This window comes from Etheostoma spectabile, chromosome 7 (genome assembly GCF_008692095.1).
Source record: "Etheostoma spectabile isolate EspeVRDwgs_2016 chromosome 7, UIUC_Espe_1.0, whole genome shotgun sequence".
NCBI classification, from domain to species: Eukaryota; Metazoa; Chordata; class Actinopteri; order Perciformes; family Percidae; genus Etheostoma; species Etheostoma spectabile.
The window spans coordinates 2913479-2937703 of NC_045739.1; the positions used below are offsets into that span (position 1 = coordinate 2913479).

The 24225-nt window shown below is 39.6% G+C and overlaps 5 protein-coding genes across 9 annotated transcripts in view; 4 read left to right on the top strand and 1 right to left on the bottom strand.

The window, feature by feature from the left end:
• Nucleotides 1–3128: 3128 nt before the first annotated feature.
• On the bottom strand, nucleotides 3129–6131 carry LOC116692559 (eukaryotic translation initiation factor 4E type 3). 2 transcript variants are annotated; one of them, XM_032520950.1, is made up of 7 exons: nucleotides 5887–6131; nucleotides 4931–5003; nucleotides 4020–4114; nucleotides 3867–3927; nucleotides 3713–3779; nucleotides 3444–3599; nucleotides 3129–3332 (listed from the first exon to the last, which is right to left on the bottom strand). In XM_032520950.1, exons 1-7 carry the CDS (start codon nucleotides 6045–6047, stop codon nucleotides 3289–3291), a joined length of 657 nt encoding a protein of 218 aa, XP_032376841.1. In that variant the 5' UTR covers nucleotides 6048–6131; the 3' UTR covers nucleotides 3129–3288. The 2 variants fall into 2 exon arrangements, with proteins under 2 accessions (XP_032376841.1, XP_032376842.1); XM_032520951.1 differs by having other exon boundaries at nucleotides 4020–4117; nucleotides 5887–6053.
• A 176-nt stretch (nucleotides 6132–6307) lies between these two features.
• Nucleotides 6308–12850, top strand: LOC116692558 (serine/threonine-protein phosphatase 4 regulatory subunit 2-A). 4 transcript variants are annotated; one of them, XM_032520946.1, is made up of 10 exons: nucleotides 6308–6554; nucleotides 7288–7369; nucleotides 7564–7734; nucleotides 7920–8013; nucleotides 8162–8199; nucleotides 8373–8447; nucleotides 9042–9191; nucleotides 9334–9617; nucleotides 11563–11752; nucleotides 11807–12850. In XM_032520946.1, the coding sequence occupies exons 1-10, from the start codon at nucleotides 6509–6511 to the stop codon at nucleotides 11949–11951; spliced, it is 1275 nt and encodes a 424-aa protein (XP_032376837.1). In that variant the 5' UTR covers nucleotides 6308–6508; the 3' UTR covers nucleotides 11952–12850. The 4 variants fall into 4 exon arrangements, with proteins under 4 accessions (XP_032376837.1, XP_032376838.1, XP_032376839.1 ...); XM_032520947.1 differs by having other exon boundaries at nucleotides 11810–12850; XM_032520948.1 differs by having other exon boundaries at nucleotides 11563–11738; nucleotides 11808–12850.
• Nucleotides 12851–15421: 2571 nt separating this feature from the next.
• Nucleotides 15422–17619, top strand: guca1b (guanylate cyclase activator 1B). The gene is made up of 4 exons (XM_032520952.1): nucleotides 15422–15893; nucleotides 16525–16674; nucleotides 16807–16921; nucleotides 17171–17619. Exons 1-4 carry the CDS (start codon nucleotides 15690–15692, stop codon nucleotides 17293–17295), a joined length of 594 nt encoding a protein of 197 aa, XP_032376843.1. The 5' UTR covers nucleotides 15422–15689; the 3' UTR covers nucleotides 17296–17619.
• A 526-nt stretch (nucleotides 17620–18145) lies between these two features.
• Nucleotides 18146–19889, top strand: oard1 (O-acyl-ADP-ribose deacylase 1). The gene is made up of 5 exons (XM_032521631.1): nucleotides 18146–18452; nucleotides 18595–18760; nucleotides 19223–19281; nucleotides 19389–19501; nucleotides 19607–19889. Exons 1-5 carry the CDS (start codon nucleotides 18408–18410, stop codon nucleotides 19752–19754), a joined length of 531 nt encoding a protein of 176 aa, XP_032377522.1. The 5' UTR covers nucleotides 18146–18407; the 3' UTR covers nucleotides 19755–19889.
• Nucleotides 19890–21119: 1230 nt separating this feature from the next.
• LOC116693129 (synaptotagmin-2-like) overlaps nucleotides 21120–24225 on the top strand; it is a 61755-nt gene continuing 58649 nt past the window's right edge. Inside the window, 2 exon segments of the mRNA XM_032521841.1 lie at nucleotides 21120–21390; nucleotides 21492–21555. The gene's annotated coding sequence lies outside the window, so the exon portion shown is untranslated.

A 24225-nucleotide genomic window follows, 5' to 3' on the forward strand; every position in this document is an offset into this window, starting at 1 on the left:
AACTACAGTTTGTGAACATGATTAGAGCAGACCATTGGGGCTGCATATAATGATGGCCACTGCAAAAATGACTCATCTTTGTTATTATGTTGCTACGTGCAAATACAGTCATTGTAAGGACAGGACCTTCACTAGGAGATGAATGTAGCCTTTTTGTAATCAATTTTGTATGTCCATGCATTGATGCAACCACAAGAGGGTGACATCGTCCTAGGGCTTATTCCTGAGCTTTGTGTGTCTCAGTTTCAAATCCAGTCAATGTAGTTCCCATGTCTATGAAAACACTTTCATTATTAAAACATGTCCAATATCTGCTGCACATTAATTTCCCTCTTGATAAATAAAGTGTCATTTACTTTCTTTATTTCTCAAACATGTGTAAAACTAGCAGATAAACATGACTTTATACAATTTCAACATGCTGAACACAGATAACATTCTATATTGCTGGTAAACACAAGGCACCATCCAAGATCAACAACCAGTTACAAAGTCTGAGATCTGAACTGAGTGGTCAACTGTATGTGCAAGGGTACAGTATTTTCCTATCCTACAGTATGTGCTTATCTTACATGAACGACAGAAGAATAAAAGAAAAAATAAAGCAAGTTTGGCAAAGTGGTGGTCGGAAAACCTCCTGTGAATTTTCAGCGAATCCATAACGACGTGTAATAACCTCAAATGTCAAAGTACTATAGTATGAGTTCTCAAAAAAAAAATCAGCTCTGATCTATGCAACCGAGAATAATCAATCTAACTCCCTCTCATACACATTGTCACACACAAACAATGGGGACAGGTGCATTCTGGGGGATGTATATATGGTTCAGCTTCCTTAATTTCAACATTTTCCCAATAATGATTTTCAATAACACAAATGCATCCTTTTACATCAACACAGAAAAGAAATCTTAAAATTTATGGATTTGAGAGACACTGAACTTTGTTTTGGTGCAGCGGTAACTTAATAACTTACAGATGCAGGGGTTGCATCACTTCACCAAACACCAAACACCCACGATTTGTGCAAATACACTAAAAAAGGCCTGTTGCAGTCGCTCAAGGAAAGTGAGATTTAGATCTACATCTTCTGCTGTCATGTGTGGTGTTTATCATTTATCCGGGGGCCACTAGTATCTACAAAGAGTAGGCTTCACAAATTCAGTTTTACACAGGTCATATGAATACATAAAAAAAAAAAAACATTGTTTAAATGTTATTATCTACACATCTAAAGTTACTATTAAAAGCAGAAAATAATAAAACAAAAACAGGTTTACCCAAATCAGAAAAGGTTACACAAAACCAAAGTGCACACACACACACACACACACACACACACACACACACACACACACACACACACACACACACACACACACAAAGTGCTTGATTTAGGACAGATGCTTAAAATGACAACCACAACACTGCAAATTTACTCCAAATTCTACAGAATAGAAATGATTGCATATATTTCTCAGCATCCACCTATGATGATTTGTGCGGTGAGGTAATTTATTGTAACAAGGACATATTTCCGTTTACAATCCGCTGACATCCTAAAAAAGAAAATTAAAAAAGAATGTGCAATTTTCTGCTCTAAAGATTTATGTTAGGCAACAATATTTAGCTGTAACATACACAACGGAGAAAAGAGCTCCCTAGAAAAGCTTTGCAATGCATTGTTAAGATAAAAGGGTTGCTTTGTGAAACTAGGGCTCCTCTCAGATATAAAAATGAGATTTAAATCCAAAACCAAGCTCGGTCTGTGCTCAGCAAACTGCACACAATATGCTATAATACATTTAAATGAACCGGACATACATTATCTGCTCTTTTGGTTATGGATTTGCAAAATTTGGAAGTATAAAAACACATAAACACTGCCACAGATAAAATCAAACCAAAAATGTTTTTTGTTTTCCACTAAAATAAAAATGTATTTAAAATTATTATGAATGTGCTCAGAAGATGGGAAATTCGATTGATCGAGAATCATAATACATGGGCTACATTTAATGTAATTAAAGCCGGTGTAGCCAGTTTTCTGAAAAAGCCAACAACAGAATCTGCCCTCCTTCTGCAGCTTTCCCTCTTTACAACAGCCGCAGCCGAGCTGGCATTTGTGAATGTGATGTCATGAGAGCGCCGGAACGATTTCTATTCGCGCGTGGTGGTTGCGACACTAGTTGCATTCTTTTCCTGAAAAGAGGTGGCACCAATGAGTAAAGGCTTCCGACTTATATTCTTTCTATATGCTATTTCTAAAATCTAGAAGAAGAAGAAGAAAAAGGTAAACAATAGCAGAACTGGCAGCATTGCCGTCAAGGCTTCGATTTGATTCAATGGCTTACTTCGTCATTTCATTCAACATAAAAGAACTCATCTTAACCCAGTAAGTTCACAAGAGAGACATGTAGTCAGTCTGAGAGTCCTGGCATCCGGTTGTCCGCAAACTCGTCCATGCGTCCTGTTTCCGCTTTGTTGTGCGCTGATGAAAAAAATAGAGTGGCGCATGCCCTCTGCTCTCGCACTCAAAATCCTAGCGGGTCAGCGAGACCTACGTCATTGTGACGTCACATTGGCGCATGCAACCTCAGGTGCGGCCATAGACTAATAATATGCAGTCTATGGGTGAGGCTAGTATACCGGACGCTTAAGCCCCTCCCACAAGACAAGCACTGACATATCATCCCCATTGTGATTGTGATCCTGATGTCGTTATATAGCGGTTAGCAGAAGGCTAAACTATTAGCAACATGTTCTCTCCATCTCTGTAATGCTTCGCCGATATTGACGCGTGTTTTATTGCCTTTATTGTCTTTCTTCTGTTTTTTTTGGGTTGCTTTGCACCGTAGGCAGTTGCTGCCAATGCTGTAATAGCAACTTTCTCTGCAGGATTATCCAGCAGTGAATCAGGCTTTCACCATATGAAGGAACGTACACGCGTATCTACTTTTGTAAACCAGCCAATAGGAATGCCCTTTATCTGAAATGACCTGTGATTGGCCACATTCTCCCATCACGGGCAAGAGTTTCTAAAGCCTGAAAACAGAGCCAAGAGGAGGTGCAGAAGTCTGGTCTTCTCTCAGACCACTTGAATTACAATATGCTGAAAGGTTATTACTTTGTATTTAACGACACACAAAAAAAGCCTACTCTAGCTTCAAGATGATACATTAAGAAACTCTGAACTCATTTGCTTCAAAATGTGCCCAAATTTAACCCAAAACATATTCAAAAGCAAAAAAACATGTATATCTCAAGACTCCTGATGTGCAATATGTGCTAATGTCTTCGACCTCCTTCAAAAGCGTGGTGCTCCTCATGTGCTGAAATATTAGCAGAAAGAACAGTTACTCACATTTGATGGTATAATTAAAATATATTTGAAAAAAAACAGCAACATTATGTCCTGGTTAATATTCCAAGAAAATACCCACGTTTGTAAAACACAGCTTTGAAAGGTATTTGTGGAAGGAGCTCATCGATTCTTCCTAAGATGTTGGACTCGTTAGCACAAGAAGCGTTTCCATTCCAGACCTGGAACACATCTTCTCTGTCTCTGACACTGACGCTGACCCCGACTACTTCATCGTCTGCAAGAACAGCAGCAGAAACTGTGTTAAATCAATTTCAGACTCATAAAATGCAATCATTCATTTCCAGACCTACTGTAAATTTTGGTATAACTCAATAACATTTTTTTTACCTGAGGCACAAAAATCACTGAACTGTTCTCCAATAGTAGCCAATAGCAACTCCTTCCAGACAACAGACTGTAAATGTTAAGACACATTTGTTAAATAGTAAATACATGAGAAGAAAATTGTACATTACAAATCTATATTGATTAAATCACTTACAGTGCATTCTTTGGGCACTTTCATCTTCCAAACGCCACCTTTAGCATTGCTTTCTTCTTCCCTGGATGCAAACCAGCAGGCAACATTACACTAACCAATTCAGCTTCAAATACTACAAACTCATCCATGCATTTAACTTAAATTTAAATTTACCAGAGTGGTTTTCTTTCTCCTCTCATCAGATGATAGCTACATCTCAGTGGCAAGCTGGAGACACCGGGTATGTTGTTGTAAACTCTCCAAAAGTTCTACTCCAGTGTCAAGGTGAAGAGAGGGAACAGGTTATTTTAGTGAACCATTTACTGGCACAGGGAGTGCAGATAGCTGGCTTTGTTAATATTTCACATTCGTTACGAAGTGAAAATCTCTACCAAAGGTCTTTTCCTCATTGCTCCTGACCACACACATAAAAGAAGACGTAGTTTTGCTTATTATTAAACTTTCACTTAACTGTAATTGTATTACTATCCAACATAGTTGTGGTTGGTTATTCATGAAGTGGTATGTGACCTATTTAAAATTCTGCCATGATTACAATGAATGATACATTAAAAATAATCTGCCACGCTAATTAGGTCAGTAATTCAGTAATTATACAAATGACCATTTAATTAACAGGTGTTTCCATGTCGACAAACTCGTTTTAACACATGGTCAGTAGTTAAACTCTAAGTTCTTTATTTAGAAGTTACAGCACATAATGACACACGTCAGTGCTGGCAGATCATGGAAGAAATGTGTGAGGCTATCTAACCTCAGGCTGATGATGTGGTTTAACCTGTATGTATGCCCTGCATACTGTTTACTTTGAGTGAAAACACATCACACAAGACGCACAAAGCCTTCTGTTTTGGGTGTTGTGGGTACGTGTGGCAGGGGCTTTGCTGCATTTGGGAGACAGAGAAACTCCCAAAAGCAGTGTGGTAAGAAATCAGCATATTATCTTGATTTGAGTGTCAATAAGGAAACCTTTTGCAAGTGAAATGTGTCATCCCGTCCTCTCCCAGTGTGGCAGAATGTACCAACACTGTGCCCGCTGGAACTGTGCTTGTAAAGCATCTTACCTGGACCGTCTCCACGGTGTAGATTTTCTTCAAGTTTGACTCACATTCAGCTGCTGTTGTTCCTGGCAGAGATCTGACAAAAAACACATACATACATTTAATTTAAAAAGTGTGTATGCAAATTACAAGCGTGTGAAGATTTTAGGTCCCCTAACTTGTTATAAATACATTTATTTCAGTGCTACATTACTCAGACATGTTTCAGTGGGCTGCCCTCTGAGCAGACAAGTTTTGGGGGAAGGGGGGGGGGGGGTGATCATATGACAAAATAAGCCAGTAAACAGTAAACAACAGTGACCCCATTTAAACATAGCACCCTCTGATTTGTACACAGTGTGGATGATGAGGCTTGTGTAACCCCACCCTTACATGTGTTCAACTCTGTTGGGATATTCAATATTAATTCTGAAATCACTCTGATATAAAAACGTACACATTCTAAATTGGGAACTCTGAATTAAGCAATGGAAAAATTTGTGTTACTTAAGTTTTAATTAAACAGAAAAAAGCATACTTCAGTAAAGAATGGCATCAGACACATAAGTAGTGACACATTTATTAACAGTAAAAGCCATGCTCATAAAATTACAAGAATAAAGGCTTTATGATGAACTCAAACTGACCTTGGCTAAATCATAAATCACGCCCTTTTGTTTATTTTAAGATCCTTCCGATTGAATGACTAGGCTATATATAGGTCAGAGAGAAAACAGGTTGGCAGAAAAGCTGCATCAACACCATTGTTTGTTGTCATTTATTATGAAGTGATTTATTAAGACAGGCAATTCCCCATGTCGCTGTTAAAAATGTTATCTGGGTTTCAAAAGCAGTTTTAGAGCAGGCCTGATCCATTCGTCTTCTCCCTTCTTTGTTCTCAGGTCACCTACAAAGAGTTCACCTACTTGACACTGGATTAATAATACGCAGGGTTAAAAACAACTGTGTATAAACGTTACCTATCAAGCCAGAAAGTCCACGGAGAATGTAAAGGCAGAGTGTCGTTTTCATTGTCACTTGAAATCCTTTCCAAATCTATGTCGCTGATGTGAATGTTGTGCTCCAGCAGACCCGGGCTGGATGATGTGCTCAGTTGTAATGCAGCTACTGGAACTGCCATTTTGAGCTCTAAAAACCGAACGACTTCGTAAAAAACTAGCAGGTCTCTTGTGCAGATGTTCTCACCAGGGCTGCTGTCGTTATATATAGGGTTCGTTAGGTAAAAGTAACCCCGATCAGCTGCTGACTCATTGGTCGCTTGACCGGCTTGAGCCGTCACAACAAACGGTGACGCCCGCTGACTGCTTGCGGCAACTACAGCGCAGCAGAGCGATTCGGGAGTTTCTGTCACTAAAGTCTGCACTTACTTTAACTAAAAATAAAAGCGTTGCTACCACGAGGGCATGAAAATGCTTTGTTAATTTCAGGTTGAACTTGAACATATTTCTATGGACATGGACGTATCTTTCGCAAATACGTAACTTTAGACATGCGCAGTCTTCACTGCCACCAGCTTTGTTGGGCTGCTGGTTGCTAGCTACATGCTACTGCTAATTAGCAAGTAAGATTTCCTGCGTGTGAATGGACACAGCTATGGACATCGACGCGTTATTGGAGGCGTTTCAAGGCAATATTTACTGCTATTAAAATAAGTGGCTCGTTATGAGTAAATGAGTTTGACGTTTGTTTTGACGCCCCCGGTAAAAATATGTAATGTCAGCTAACTACGCTAGCGTTACATGCCTTACCGTAACTTAGCTAGCTAGCTTACTAACAACGATTAAAGTTAACGTAAGCGTTAAGAAGAAGCACGTAGGGACAGTCTGACCTGTCCTAGCTAGTTCAGTGTTATCTTCTTCAAGAAAGAAGTTCGTCACATTGTGACTATACGTTGGACACATTTATTCCTGTAACGTTACTGATACTGTAATCAGCTAACGCTAGCTGGGTAACGTTAGCATCACAAGTAAAATGCTAATATCCTAACTTTTACAAAAACTTTCCAGTTAGTTAGCTAGCTAGTTCCCTGACATTGGTGTTTGACAACTTTATGACGTGGTGTTTAACTTCTTTTATTTCTTGTGGGGCATATTTCTACTTGATACAGCGTATAATTGACATTTTACAATCATTTGATCATTGCCAGGGTACACTTGATGTGACAGAAGTAACGTTAGCCTAAAACGAAACTAACAACTTTCTAGAATAATGTACAGAATATTCTCTAATGGTTGTATGCTTCTGGTTTGTTTGGAAAAGTAGATTAGTTAGATTAAGGTCAATGCAGGTACAAACATTGTTTGGTTCAGTTTGGATTAGATTAAACTAATTGTTTCTCCTTTTCATGTGGGCATTTCCAGATTTTGAGAAGAAAGGCATGAAAGAGACCTGTCCAGAACTAGAGCAATTCCTGTGTCATGTTGCCAAGACGGGACAGCCAATGTGAGTAGTGTATAGGCCTCACACAAATCATTACAAGTTCTACAAATCTTCACACAGCAATTAAGACCTCCGTTTTCCTGTAAATAAAGCCTACATGATGAACGCTTTCTCTTATCAGTCCTAAAAATATGTTTTGTGACTTTTTTTTAAAATTCTTTTGTGACATGCAAAATTGCATTTGCAATATCTTCCAGGATCTCTTGGTCACAGTTCAAAACATACTTTGTGTTTAAGTTGGAAAAAGTAATGGATGATTTCCACGCTTCAACACCAGAACAGAGAGCACCACATAATCCCAATGTAGATTATATTCCCTTTGAAGAAATGAAGACAAGGATCTTAAAAATAGTGGATGGTTACAATGGGTGAGTACAGCTGATAACATACTGCAAACAACCCCATACAAAACTAAATAATGTAGCAGTTCAGTGACATGTTCAGTTTGGGTTACTCATGTAATATTTGACATGTGACCTCTCACAAAAAACACATGGCTGTGAAAGGGCTATGTGGGACTAATCCTAAATATATCTCTTGCTAACTTTTCCAGAATCCCATTCACCATCCAGCGTCTATGTGAACTCCTTACAGATCCCAAGCGCAACTACACAGGAACAGAGAAGTTTCTCATGGGTTTAGAGAAGGTGAGCACTGCACTGCTCCATGTCAAAATCCACAAAATGTAACTTTAAATCTTTTCACTCATGATAAACACTTTTGTTGAATATTGTTTTAAGCATTCTTTCCATGGCTTTAAATTGAATTCTAATATAGATTGTTTCTGTATTGCAGAATGTAATGGTGGTCAGCTGTGTGTACCCCACATCAGAGTAAGTACATTAGCTGTTAAGCTTTTGCTCCCCCTGCTCTGCTGGCTGCAGTATTTCTGTGTAGCTGCTTTTGATGCACACTGACCACTCCCTTAAATTATATTATTTAAGTCACACTTACAAAGTTACAATTAACAGCCAATTGTTTTTATGCCTTTCTACTTTTTTCAAAGGAAAAATGGGGCATCCAGTGTAAACAGAATGAATGGAGTGATGTTTCCTGGTAACTCTTCTCTATATTCAGACAGGTGGGAGCCACATTCTTGTCAATTATTGACTTCCACAAGTCAAAATTTGCCTCACACCACCAAAGTGGAAAGTTGAATTGGTTTAAAGTAAAATACCCAAAAATCCAATAAGGCTATAGTAAGTAGGGCTGCACAATATGAGGAAAATATGCGGTAACGTTGTTGAATACCGCAATAATTTTACTTGCAATAAATAAACATATTAAAGTGTTCTCTGTTCTGCATTTCTGCTGCTTTCAGTGTTCTGCTAAAATACAACAAATTGAATTTAGAACGAATGAAAGGAAATCATATACAATCTTCTTTTATTGAACAAATTGAACATTGAATTGAATATAAAATTGGCATCACTAAAAAAGTGAGTTATTTTGAAGTGAAGTTTTCTGCTGATATTTTCTTTCAACTAACACACATCTCGGAGTGTCTTTTGCAATATGTTGCAGCCTTTTGCAATGTGTTTATTGCACGAGTTGATATTGCAATGACAAAAAAAAAATTGTATATTTCCTGTCAGTTGGGGTCTTAGTAGTTCTGCTGATTTGCCATCTTGTGAAAAGACTCGCATAAGAAAGGACCTTTTTTCTTTTTATGCAGTCGAAATGTAAATGGACCAGACACACCAAAACCGCTCACCAGACCAAAATTGTCATTGTTGGCTTCGCTTTCCACCAACGGGCTGCCTGACTGTGCAGTCAGTAAACAGCCAGAGCCGACCACAGAGGAGGTAGAGGAGCACCATATCGGGTAAGTAAAATAAATAGACACTAATATCTGTCAAGATCTCAAATTCTTCCAAAGATCCCATGTTTAAAAGGACTATATATCTGCTACTTTAATGCTATATAATTTAATGACCTGATCCCCTGTGATTCTGTCATTGCTGCAGTGATTCCTCACCACCAGAGGGTAAAATTACACCTAATAGTGGGATAAAGAACAAGCACCTCGAGGAGGAAGAGGAGGAGGATTCTGATGCTGGTAAGCATGAGGTCAAGAGACTCAAGTTTGATGAAAAAGAAGAGGATGAAAGAGAAAGTGAAGAAAACAAGTCGTCTTGTTGTAAAGAGTCAGAGAGCTCGTCGGAAGAACCAGAGTCTTCAGAAGAATCCTGTGGTCAAGAGTACAAAAGTGGAACATCTAGTGACACACCTACTATTTCAGAGGATCATGGTAAGTGCTCACTTAGGCTGACATATGTATATAATAAGTATTATAAGTGTTTTGATAACAACACTAGGTATTTTGTGGTGTCTCTATAGACGGAGGGCTATGCCATAGATCACTCCCTCCAGGAAATAAACGACACCATGGTTCTGGTTACTGATGGATTTGTTACACTTGTCATCCTTTTGCCGCCATCACATCCACCGTCAAACCATAGTATAACAGTGTAAAAGATAAACACGATCACATACACTATACTATAAGCTAAAAGGTAAATACAAATACACTCGAGAAATATAAACGTAATACACAGTAACCAAGAGGGAATGAGTTCACTTGAAAATACCTGGTTCGAAATCAAAAATGAAAAACATCTTTGCTTAAAACACGAGTAACTCTTGTCATCTACACACAGAGTATAGTAATAACCCCATGTGTGTGTTTTTCGTGTTGCGCCTTAAAGTGTCTGTGTGCAATGCAAAATTAACTTTAATCCCTAATTAACATCAACACTCAATATTCAGAAATTGGTTAATAAAAATAACAACATGTTAAATAATATTTACGGCAGTTATACCATAGCTTAGCTGAACCTTTTCAAACTGTTTGCACGGGAACCAAAAGAAATAAAATGGATCTTTCTAGTGCAAACCTCTTGGCTGCTATCGTTATCACAAAGTGAATTTGAGAGAGTCTTAGATTAGATTAGATTATACTTTATTTATCCCACGACGGGGAAATTCTGTCGTTACAAGTAGCAGCATAGCAGCAACAGCAAAAAACAGAAAAACAAAACAATAACACACAAACAAGTAAGCACGAAAGAAATACAAGGCAAGAAATACAGGCAAGAAATAGACAATGAAAATATGGTAGACTGAGTAAGTAAAATGCCGTCAAACAAAAGGAATTTTAAAGTGCGGTTGCCATGATAAGAGAAACAATATTGCGGTGTAAGTGACGTTAAAAATTAAGTTAAGTTGAATGTGTAATTAGAGCAAAGAAGCAAGAGTCGGTAGCATAATTTAAATTATATTAACCTGAGACCATAAATATTGAAAAGTAAGTACTTGTAATAAAATAATATAAATACCAATATTAAAGATAAACAGAAAGTGTGTGATGTAGATGGGAGAAAAACAGGAACAGAAACTACAACACTATCAGGTAGAGCAGGTGTTGTAGAGTCTGACAGCGGCCGGGATGAAGGACCTGCGGTACCTCTCCTTCTTACACCGTGGGTGTATCAGTCTGCTGCTGAAGGAGCTGCTCAGGGACCCCACAGTGTCATGTAGGGGGTGAGAGGTGTTGTCCATGATGGATGTCAGCTTGGCTAACATCCTCCTCTCCCCTACTTCCTCTATGGGGTCCAGAGGACAGTCCAGGACAGAGCTCGCTCTCCGGATCAGTCTATTGAGTCTGCTCCTGTCCCGCTCCTAACATTAATATGTGGGTATTAGAATGACTGCACAACAGTGTTTTTGCGGTTAGGTTGTATTGTGGGTAATGTATGCATTAGGGGCCAGGAAGAAGAATGCATGGAATAAAAAATACTAAATGACTACTACCTCCATCAAACACTGGACTGTACTGTCCCCATTCATAAGATAATAGAACAGGTCAACAAATTCAAATACCTTGGACTCACTTTAGAGAATAATCTCAGTTTTGATCCACACGTCACTGATATCCGCAAGCGATCTCAGCAGAGATTACATGTCATCCTTAAACTCAGAGCACTTTCTGTTGCCCCAAAAAGTTACTTGGTCTTCTTCTAAAGTAAACTAAAAAGGCTGTTGGTTGGACAAAACACAACAGTCACCTTGGGCTTTTGGAATTTGTGATGGGCATTTTACACTATTTTCTGACCATTTATAAACAACTTGGTGTTTGATTGATAATGAAAATAATAGTTGGTTGCATCCCTGATGTTGTCCACTTTGGTCCTTAGAGCCCAGCAGCGCACAGCTAGAATCTTCTGAAAGGGAAGAAGACTCACCTGAGAGGGGGGATGCCCACAGTCTGGAGAAGGACAGCACTGTGGATCACCCTGAGCAGCCTGCTCCATCAGAGAAGGGTACAAGCTTTGAGCAGGAACATGAGGAGAGAAGCAGCAGCAGCAGCAGCAGCAGCAGCAGTAAGTAGTAGTAGTAGTAGTAGTATAGTAGTAGTAGTAGTAGTAGTAGTAGTAGTAGTAGTAGTAGTGATGGAGAAGGCCTAGCCAGCGACAAGCAGGTGCCCTCTTCTAGTACCGGTAGTTCACCTGACTTGTCAACAGAGGGCAACGCTGACAGTTCAAACAACACAAAGACTGCAATAGAGACTGGGGAACATGACTAAATTGAAACCCAGCCTGCCAACTGACTTATTTTTACACTGTATAGTACCACACTAAGGGGTATATCCGTAGCACTGTGGACCAGGAGCGATGTGAACCTTGAGATTCTACACAGAGGGATCTTTTTGTCTTCAATTTCAAATACTCAAGTCCACACATCACCTGGTCTTTAAACTGGAAGGAAATGATTCAAATATTATGGAGACTCTTCTTTTTTTACTGTTGACTAAACAATTTTCTAATCTTCTTTTCCCTGATTTTTATATGAGCGTTCTAATTTAACCCTGATAACTGATGTATAGTAATTTCATTATTCTGAAGTCATGTCATGCATTTCCAAAATGTTACATTTGACAGTTTGAGTTGTGTTTTGGCCTAAGCATAGTTGTTTTGACTATTTTTCTGATGAATATGTGTCTCGCCTGTGTTGAATCCAAACACATGCCATTAAGAATGTGACGCAACACTTCACAAATGTGTTTTTTCCATAATGCACATATCATAGAAATGTATTTCTTATTAACATTGTATTGCACTTGTTTGCTTGAAGAATGTGAAACATTTCAAAGTTTTACTTTGTCACTGTATGAAGCCAATACAAACACACAATTTGCCAGTAGTGACTAGTTTGGTTTGATAGAATATTGGTTTTTGGGAAGCCATTTCTGCATCAAAATCTGTCAAAAGAACACAATATACTTTTACACTTATTATACATTAGTTGTACAAACTTCCCTTTTGATAGCTTGGATTTTTGCAGTATGCAGATCTGTAAATCTGTTTTTGTAGACTTGTAATACATGTCAACTGCCTTTGTAAAACTGATAATTGCTGGAAGTTGAATGCCTGAGCTTGTATCATCATAGTATTCATGGAAAGCAATAAATACTAAAAATGTAAAGTGTAGCATGCTCCGTTAATATAAAGAGAGTTGTTTATTATTGGAAATTATGTTTCATTAAATCTGCAGAACAGCGAGGGGAACCGACTGAATTATGGGGATTACCTTTTAGCCACACCTTGAGGGGTCACTGATCAATAGCTACACAAGGGACTTCACAACGTACAAAAGCTCGTCTTGTTTAATACTAAGTTCATGACACCTCTCAAACCCAATTTCTGTCTTCCACTGTACTTTGACTGGCATAATATGCAAGCATTCCAATCGTACACCATAACCTTCACATTAACATACCAACATAACTTATTTATATAACGCCTTTCATGAAACCCAAGGACACTTTACATAATTACTGTAGCTAAGCTAAAGGAGGTTGTAGGTTGTAGTAAACGGGTGGTGTTTCAGAAGTTTTTTTAAAATGTCCAGGGATGTAGCATTTCAGACATCTGCAGGGAGGGTGTTCCAAAAGGAATGGGCTGCAACACTAAAGGCTCTGTCTCTGAAGGTACAGAGTCTGGTGTGGGGAATGGAGAGCAGGCCGGTGTCTGAGGACTGCAGGTTTCAGGGTGGGGTGTATGGATGGAGGAGGTTGGAGAGGTACTGGGGTGTGAGGGCATGGAGATTTGTACGGTGAGAAGGAGCGTTTTAAATGTGACGCGGGACCTTATTGGGAGCCAGTGAAGGTGGATGGGGGTTGGGGTGATGTGCTGCCACGTCTTGGTGTAGGTGAGGACCCTGGCGGCAGAGCTTTAGACATACTGGAGCCTGTCTAAGGTTTTGCTGGGGACCGCAGACGGGACTCCACTGCAGTAGTCCAAACAGGAGGTTATGAAAGCACGAGTGAGGGTTTCTTGTCATTAGCCAAACATGCTGTATTATGAGCCATTTCATGTTTAAAGTCAGCAAGCTAACATGCTTAACATACACACACTCTTGCCCTGAGGATGCTTTGTAATACGTTTGATCTCCTGACTTCTCATCTTGTGTCAACATCTGGTCAAAAATTCAATATTTCAAAATGCCTGCAAAATTCACAACATCCCCATCAGCCTGAGCTGGACTTAATGTTAATGCTAACACATTCAACACGGTCTGTGAAAATGGTCCAATTGAACCTGCTAAGCATCAACATGCTACCAAAATCACGGTGAGCATGTTAGCATGCTGATGTGAGCATTTAGCTCAAGTACGAGTCACTGTTAGCCATTAGCTAGTTATTCTATAAGCCAAAACAATACAGAAAGTACATGTCAATGCAAACCAGTTATGGGTATAGAAATTGGGGGTCTTAACTAGACCCGTCCCGGGTACAGGAGTACAACTTATGTAGGATGATTGGATGAAGGAAAATATGGGTTGAACTTTAAATATCTCTTGTATGAGAACAGATGCTGTGAATAATTGTAATCATGTGAGAATAACATCCAGTAACACCTCAGGTGGCCTTGGCATTTCTAAGCTATGATAATCACTATCCCTGTCGTCTGCATAGCGAGGTGTTGAGCCAGGCCAAGCTTTTGTCTGCAGAAAATAGAAACTGTTAACACTAACAGTATGGACTACTCCACTGCTTAATACTCAAAAAAGGCCAATAGCTTGTTAGATGTTTCCACCCATTTCCTAAATATATTTTCGCTTCACGCCTAAGTTGTAATGTTCGTCATTAGAGAATTTAGCTACAACACACTTATTATAGGCTTTAGTGAGACTGAAGCCGACATGTAAACAGTAATCAGGGGAGCAGTAAATAACGTGGCTTCTGAAAGTCAGAGCTGTCTGGGATAACCAAACACAGCCTGTGTGAATCATCAGCCTGGTCAGGAACTTACAATACCGGGAAAGATTACTTAAAGGTGTACATCCGCGCTTTATTATTCCACTACCATAAAGTAAGTTCTTTTTTTAAAGATTATTTTTGGGGCATTTTTAGGCCTTTTATTAACAGGACAGCTGAAGAAATGAAAGGGGAAAGAGGGGGGGGAATGTCATGCAGCAAAGGGCTGCAGGTCGGAGTCGCGCCCAGGCCCGCTGCGTCGAGGAGTAAACCTCTATGTATGGGCGCCTGCTCTACCAACTGAGCTATCCGGAGCGCCTGAGCTATCCTGATTTTTACCAGCTAAAAGTAGGTCAAGCCCCTCCAGAAATGCTGAATCCTACATTTCCCATGATCCACTAGCATGTTTTCATTAGGCCCTCTGATTGTAAACTGACGGATGTGTAAAATTGGGAGGCTTCCCATTTGGCATCATATGACAAGGACCTTAATCCTGAGTTTACCTTGGCATGTTTTACCCATTACACAACACATAAGTCATTTGAGTCATTCCATGCAACTTAAAAGCAAAACTTTATTTATACAATAGGCCTATACTAATTACATTGGTGATACAAGGTCCATTTTAGCATAGAGGTTCTTAAAAACCTATTATTAGAAAGTGTGTTTCTACAAAGCTAACCGATGTACTTTCCACGATAGGTAGAAGCCAGGCTACAAGAACATCCTCTCATGATCTTTTTGTGAACTAATTGATTTTGACAAGTATCCATTACTAATCCCTCATCATGTGGTCCATAATAGCCTATGTCTGGGTCTGACTCTAAGAGGGGATTTGCCACAATAGAGAATCCGATAACAATTCATTTTGTATGGACTTCCATGTCAATTCAATCAATTTGATCTTTGCTGATTTTCACAGTTTGTCGCAGTAATTGGCTCGATAACGGAGGACTCAAATTTGTGGATTCTGTAATGTAGAGGAAAGCTTACTCGGCTCAAACTGTTTCATGTAATGTAAGAAATAATTTCACTTTTCAGGGAGTTGAAGAAAAATATTCCACAATGGGTCAGCGCCTAAGCGAGGAGAGTGACCCAGACAAGGAAATCAATGTGGCAGAGCTGCAGGAATGGTACAAAAAATTTGTTGTGGAGTGCCCGAGTGGAACCCTCTTTATGCATGAGTTCAAGGGATTTTTTGGAGTTGCTGATAACAAAGCGGCCGGAGATTACATTGAAAACATGTTTCGAGCCTTTGACAAGAACGGCGTAAGTACAAACTTCTGTTGTGTGGAAGTGTGAGCCTGGTACATACAGGTCGCTGTAGTCCTTTGTCCCATTTTGGTATTGACACTACATTTGCCACAGTAATGGTGAATATTTGTTGATTGGAAGCATTTGTGACAATTGCTGTTAATGCTCATTGTTACGAGCTGAAACACTATGGTCATCACTTAGTCACTCGACAGAAAATGAAACATTTTCATTCATTTTGAAGAACGATTATGATAGTTGGAAGGCATAAATGTACAATTATCAGCTTCTGAAATGTGAATATTTGCTGATTTCCATAGTCCTCTATGAAAGTACACTAAACATCTTAATCTGAATATCAGGCAAAACAAGTAACTGAAATTAGCAACTTTTGGCCTTGGGAAATCGCGATGCATATTTTCTGGTAAGTTGAAGTCTAAAGAATTAATTGGGGAAATAAACTTCACATAAACTAAAAAATATTTAACTTATTGGTTGGAGCCCTAAATATTCTTTTAATTGTTGTTTCTAGTTGGAAGACTCTTTATATTGTATCCAGTATGTTGCAGAACAGAATGGTTCTTTTTCCTGTCAAAGTAAAGAAACATTTTCATAACATTTTAACGTTGACTCTTCATGTGCACAGGACAACACTATTGATTTTTTGGAGTATGTGGCAGCCTTGAACCTGGTCCTGAGGGGTAAACTGGAACATAAGCTTAAATGGACCTTCAAAATGTATGATAAAGATGGAAGTGGATGCATTGATAAAACAGAGCTTCTTGAAATTGTAGAGGTAATATTTACTATTATACTCTATACAACGATTGATCTGTCAAAGCTTTCCAAACCTTTTTCAAGAATGTTTCAAAATAAAGCATGTAGTCAGTGCAGGAGCCGTTGTAACTTACTTTCCTGTCACTCTCAGTCTATTTATCGAATGAAGAAAGCCTGCCATGGAGAGCTGGATAAAGATTGCCTTCTGCTGACCCCAGACCAAGTGGTTGACCGGATATTTGAGCTGGTGGATGAAAATGGAGATGGTGAGTGTCGGACAGTCAGTTTTCTGACAGCTCAAAATGCTTCATGAATGATTCAAAAGGTCTGTGTCAGGCTGCTGTAATGGCGTCGGGGGTGTTTATGTAAAAAGTGTGTATGTGTCCGTTGTTGCTTGTGCATATTAAACAGGGAAAGGGTGACTCAGTTGAACAATGATCCTCTCCTTATAAAATGAAGGACTTTAAGGAAGGGAGAAATGCAGAGTGAAATGATGGTTGTCCCTTGTCACCTAGGGGAGCTTTCGCTGGATGAGTTTATTGATGGAGCACGGAGGGACAAGTGGGTGATGAAGATGCTGCAGATGGACGTCAACCCTGGGGACTGGATCAATGAGCAAAGGCGCAGTTCTGACTCCTAAGGCTGGAACATGGACTACACAGGACACACGTCCTTTATGTGTGACCAGTCATGTTGGGATTTTGTATCAATTGCAGTTATAAAAGACAACACCCTAGTCATCCTGGTATTGTTCTGTATGCTATAATAATTAGATGTATGTCCACAACAATACTCTACTTTACTTGTAAAACTATGGCTGCTATGGTCTGGTAGGTCTGTCTATACAGTATGTCTGTATTTTAAAGATGCTGCAAACCCAAGGTCCTTCCTGTATTTTCATTTTTTGTTGTTTTGTCATAAAATGAGCATACAAGTGATTAAATAAAAATAATAAAAGCCCCTACACAACTGTGATCTGTGACTGACAAATGTTTCACGTTGATTAGATCTCTGTGTGTACAGAGTGATTAATTGACATTTTCTTCATTCATTTTGTTACACCTGTTAGAACGGGACAATTTAGACCCATCATTTTCATTGATTTACTCCGTTTGGTGACTAAGGTCTGTAAACAAATATATAATAAGCATAATGCCAATTTCATACAGCCTGTTTTGGTTGATAGATATTTGTTGTATTCAATAAGGTAAACAATGCACTAATTTATGAATTGAGAACAGTACCATTTCATTTATTGACAAATATTAGGATTAGTAAAAACTATTTCACGATTTTAAACTGAAAAAAAGGTTGGTAATTAGTTTCAATTTTTTTGTTACTATTCTTGTAAAAAGGTTTGTTCAAATACGTAGTCATATCATGGATTGTAGGAGAACATAATAGATAATATGCGCAGTTAGTACAAAATGTCATCCAGAAACCTTGTTTTTTTTTCAAGAGGTACCGCTTCTCCACAAAGTCTCTTGTTTTCTCGCGAGAAGACGAGGCTGCTTCAGAGTGGTTACCAGTCTATTGAGCTACCAAAGAGCATTCCGAAACTACTTTTATTTAGAGTTAAAAACGGCCACCTGCAGTCAACTGTTTGTCAGTTATACGACGTTTTTTTCTGTCGCATGATAACCTAGCTTACAAGTCTTCTAGCAGTTGTTTTAATGTGTGTTGAACACCGAAGACTGAACACATTAGCTAACTAAACTCACCGCACAAGTGTATGGGCTCCAGTCACTGTCAATGTCGTCTGAACTTAAGAAACCAGTCAACACTGACAACCTTAAGGTAAAGCTTACATTTATAGGGAAAAAGTGTTACCTGTCTTGGTAAAAGGGGTGTTTCTGCCATTTCCCTTCACCCTAATGTTTAGTTCTTGTTCTGTCGTTATGGTTTTTTACACGGTACAACGCTGCCCCCTCCTGGCTAGGCTGCAGAAGACAGCGGGAGACTGAATTATGTCACTGGGAGTCTGTTCTCCTGCCCCAAGGATGAGGCTTTGGCCCACTGCATCAGTGAGGACTGCCGCATGGGGGCAGGCATAGCAGTGATGTTCAAGAAGGAGTTCAAAGGGGTAGAGGAGTTAAAGGAACAGAGTGAGTCAGCCCTTTTTTATTAATAATTCATCAAGAGTGAAAATGTCTTATTTTGGGGTATTAACTCCCAGGCGATAATTTTGTTCAGCACAGAGAAATCTGGTTTTGTGTTTAGCAGAAGACTTATACAAATTCTAGCTTTACAGTTGTAAAAACATCATATTCTACACAATATCCCATACATATTCTGTATAAATTGATACAAAAGTTGGCTTGATTTAATGACTTCAGCATCCCATCACATGAACATACTTTTGATGTCTAATGCATCATTTTGTACACACTTATCCAAAATCCATCAGCATCACCACTAAAATTTTAAATAAACCCCTGAGGGTTGTAACCTGTATTTGTAATGACTTTTTCACCAGTGCTTACCAGCTTAAGGGTTTTAAAAACATCATGCTCAGAGTTTGTGTTATGTCCTATTCTGATGTGGATATTATTTTTATCTCCAAACAGAAAAGCTGACAGGAGAATGTGCTGTACTAGAAAGAGACGGACGTTTTGTCTACTATCTGGTAAATATGTAACAGAATATTGCTATTGTGCCTTTGCAAATTCTCACTGTAACTTTTTTCTTTTGAGTTAATATTATTATTGTTGCTTTCCTGTTATTACATTGCAGATCACAAAGAAAAAGGCCAGCCAAAAGCCCACCTATGACAGCCTTAGACAGAGCCTGGAGGACATGAAGTCACACTGTGCAGCCAACAGCGTAACAAGAATATCAATGCCTCGGTTTGTATCATTTTAAGTAATTTAGTGTTATTTAGAGAAATTCTTCTGCTCAGTGAATGCATTTTAAATGTGACAAGTTGTGTTTTGCCTCCCTCTTACTGACAGCATTGGTTGTGGCCTGGATCAACTGCAGTGGAGCAGAGTGTCAGAGATACTGGAACAAGTCTTCAAACACACAAACATCTCCATCACAGTCTACAGCCTCCCTGAGAAAGCAGAGACCACAGCGATGAAGGAAAACAAGTGCAGATGATTGATAGAAAAGTTTGTTAATTGTAATTATAAGTTTATGCACTTTTCTGTATCATTCCCACAGTATGTGGTCACTATTTTCATTAGGGGGGAAAAATGTATAGATAACTTAAAAATAAATTTTCTTTTTACCACATCAAAATCAAACAAACTTTCATGAACTTCTGCAAGTAGATGACACATGTTTACTGATCATCTACTTTCTGTATTTACAATCACTATTTGCCTTCTGAAACACACTACTCTAGATGTGTTGATAAATCTAGATGATACTGGGATTTGTTCACCTGTCCCTTCTGGTTACGTTGTATTTTACACCAGGACATTGAGCCTAAAATATCAAGCATCTCTTTCTTTACGCAGTCATCCACCAGGCAATAATGTTGATTGAGCAAACATTGTATTTGCAGTTCTCAGTGGGCACCATATAACTTCTAGAGTGCTCATTGTAGCCTCTGGTTGAGGTATTGGGTGATCCAGTATTGACGTGGGTATTGTTCTTCGTAGCAGCTGTGACACATTGGAAGTACCAGATGTGAGTCAAAGAAAGAGTGGCAGAGAACCTGACACCACAAAGTCAATTCCACATATTCATTTTCTTCAGAATGGGGAGGGCAGAGCTAAAACTATACAATCTCCATTCAAAGCAGTCTATTTCATTAGTTGGATCAAATAAATGTAACTTAAAGGGGGCTCTGTTTAATAATTTGACGACATTTACTTCAGGAGTGAGTAATTATCATAAAGCTCAGTAAGCAGCGAGACTGTCTGAACGGGCTCAGTAGTTTGCTGTCTGTGACCCGCCCACTCTCCTTTGGGGCACCTTCAATAATTCATAAGGAAAAAGGCATTAGCCGCTGTACACTGCGGCTGCCTGCCCACTTCCCACATGAATCCATGGTTGGCTGGAAGACTGTTCTTCGGCACCACTGCAACCAACCCCCTCCTCCTCCTCCTTTCCCATCCCCCTTCTTGCTTGGCAATTAGACTCCACACTGCAGCAGAGCCACCTTCGCGCTGCAGTCAGTGCAGGGAAATCTCCCTTCATGTGACCCGCTGTCTCACCCCAGCGCGCTGCACTTGGTACACCGTGCATCCAAATCTGCCCTCACCCCACCTAATAGCCCCTCGCTCTTTGTTCCCACGCATCTTCTGCTTGTCCCACTGCGCTCCACTGATCTGCCGCCGATGCTCTGTCCCATTCCCACTCTCACTCCTTTTCTCTCCCACATACTCCCCCACCCCCTCTGTCCTCCATTCCTTTTTTTTTTGCTTGATGCGTATGAAATTGCCGAGCTCAGCATTCTTCTCCACAGGCACTTAGGGGGAGAAAAAGAGTGATGAGCTGGGCGGGAGTGTTTCTGGTGCACCACACAACTGGCCCCGTTCCAATTAAAGAAGAGAGCTTATGTTATTGAAGAGCAGCTTAGCCAATCAGGAGGCAGTGCAGGCAAAGACGGCAGGAAAAAAGCAGAGCGAGTGGGCAAGAGGGAGAAGAAAAAAAACTGCAGTGTGTGTAGTTTGTATCCCTCCCCTGAGCAGATCTTTATCAATTTGTGTACTCCAGTCTTGGGGTGCATTTGAATGTGTGTGTGTGTGTGTATATGTGGCAGAGTTTACAGGAGGACAGAGTAAAGGTGTGTCTTGAGGGCTGTGTTAGACTCCTGACTTGTTCATTCTGAAACTGGAAATAAGAGAAAGTAAGAGAAGATTGATTATTTTTCTCTCTATCTCAAAGTGTCTCGGCGCCTGTGGAGAAGGGGAAGAGCTTGGTGTCCTGAGGAGAGCAGCCCGCACAAAAGGTAAGCAGCTATGTTCTCCTACTACTACAGACACGCTGTTTTTTTTACACTTCTGAAGTTGTTATTTGTCAGTGCATTTTCTGGCATTTCTTTGCCCTCTTTAAATCTTTTATGTGTAATTACATTTAGATATATACAGAATACTTAAATGATTATTTTTTTACATTATAAAGACTTGACAGAAAAGCAGAGGGTGAGGCAGAGGCTGAGAGAGAGGGAGGGGGAAGGTTAGTGCGGGACTCCCTGATGCTTCTAGGCAAGTTTCTGTGCACACGGTTCTCTAGTGCTGCAGTATCCCATTTCATCCCTGAGCGGAGCTGCCTCAGCATCCAGCCAGTGTGAGGCAGAAGGATTCAAACCAGCTACAATCTTTCTAAAAAAAAAACAACCATTAACTTATTTGTCTTCTATGGATTGGATGAGAGTAAAGTTTTGTCCATTATACTGTAAAGTCAGTGCATAAGCTCAGTGTGCCAAAGAAGCTGCTGCAGCCCAATTTGAGTTTTGTCGTGCATGCTCTCATTATGTATTCTGGGTATCATTGGGGTTGCTTAGATAACAGATTGAATTGGCTCTGATAGTGTTTGAGCCTGGTGATGAGTTTTGGTTTTGTTTATCCGGTGTTCTGGGACTTCCTTCAGTATGAGCCTGCAGCAAAAGTAGGCTCTCTGATTGGAGGAAGTAGGCTAGACTACAGTGTACCAAAGAAGCGGACACATAGCATGTCTGTCTACGTTAGCTGGAGTATTTCTACACAGAACATATGGTTCGTCAGTATTTTTAAATAAGCTCAAATTAAGGAAAGTGAAGTTGGTTGCTTTACAATAAAAATGTGACCACCCATAAACCACCCATACCAACACATTTTGCATTCACTACACTACATATACACTAACGCATTCATTATTAGCTTTCTTTAATCACTTTTACAGTTTATTTATTACACCCCATTGTCTTGTTTGGGATGTCTGACCTTCATTATTTGGGAAAGATATGACACACACTGCCCAGCAGTGGGCAGTGTGTGTAGAAAATGTCTGTGGCCTGCTGCAGAATGGGAGGAAATAATGGATGGACTTAGTGTATTTTGTGTGGGCACGCTGGGAAAGCGTTGTTAAAGAGGATGAAGAGTACAGTATGTACTGGGGTTTTTATTTTACTCAGATGTAAGGCTAATGCCTTTCACCCTTAGATAGTCCATATAAGTGCAAGACAATCATAAAGCTTACAGGGCTCACTGAGCCTAGCTACGGGTTTTAAATGATGTTTAAATTATTCAACACCGAGTTATATGCGGGGAGAGGGCTGAGACGGAAATGTAAGTAATTTCAACACCATGGACAGAGCCCACAGCAAAGACCTTTGATAAGTACTTCCCTCAAATAGTTTGAAGCAAACCAGTGCAGAGTATTAAGGGGTTGGATGACAGTTTGAAACAAAAGCTAATTCTTGTATCAGTGTGTATTTAGATGACCTGATAAATTATTTGGCTTTTTGATACAGCAGTTGGCTGTGCTCGTCTCTTATCAAGCCTTTTCAGTTGAAAACACTTTTCATTATTCATGCAGCTCTCCTTTTCTAGAACACAGTCCATCTTAAAGAGACCCATGTTTTTGCAGAGATGCTGACATGTTTCCTTTAAAAACAGAAAACCTGTCCTTCCTGTTCTTGTTTACCTGCATTATCACTGTATAGTCCAGGTGGGAGAGGTAGTGCTGTGGTTTTGTTCTATCTTCCTTTTCACTGCAAAGCTTAGAGTGACACATGGCTGGCTCCCCACTGCCGCTCCCAATTAGTTAGGCTGGGTAAAATGCAGAGGATACATTCCTCAATTGTGTGAATGTACTTGGCAAATAAAAGAATGATTATATATGTTATTCAACTGTAGGATGAAATTGTCTACATCAGCAACAATCCCTCTAGTTTGAAACCTGCTTATAACATAGATCTATCTAGGTCACAAGACAAAATGAAAAGAAGTGTTTCCTTTAGGATCTGTTTTAGCAGTGGGGTCAGGTCCAGAATCGTCTTTATCTGAGACCGACACAAGACCGAGTAAAAATGTGTCCGAGAAGAGACCTTCAAAAAGTGTTCTTGAGACCAAAAACCAATCGTGAGTACTACAACACTGGCTCACATTGGCCAGTAAGACGTTATGTTTCCCTTAAATGAATTTTAAAACAATAGAGGAAGTGCTAAAAGACACCGGTGTTATGTTCATTCATTTAAACAAAAAGGAATGTAAAACTTGATGGCTGCAGCCTGTATTTTGTTTTGACACCTGCTGTCACACCAGGCTTAAAAGTGTCTCTGCAGGATGCTGCAAGCAGACTGAGAAACTCATTTGGATAGCAATGATTAGAAGCCTGTGCTCTTAATGGCCAACAGCAATGAGAACCCCCATCGTTCCTAAGAAAGAGCCAATATCTCTCCTTAAGACAGAAGCCAGTGTCAGAAATGAAGACCACTTCTGTTCAGATTGAATCAGGGGTTTCCGCATCACACAACATGTGCAAGAATTTACCCCAGTGTATGCTGAATGAAGGATTGCTGGTGGGATAATCAAGTTGCCTTTCAAGGTTTATCTTTTGTCTATTCTTATGTATGTATATAAGTTATGTACTGTAACTTTCTAAGATATGTAGGGGTTTAGGAAATAGGGAGCAGGTG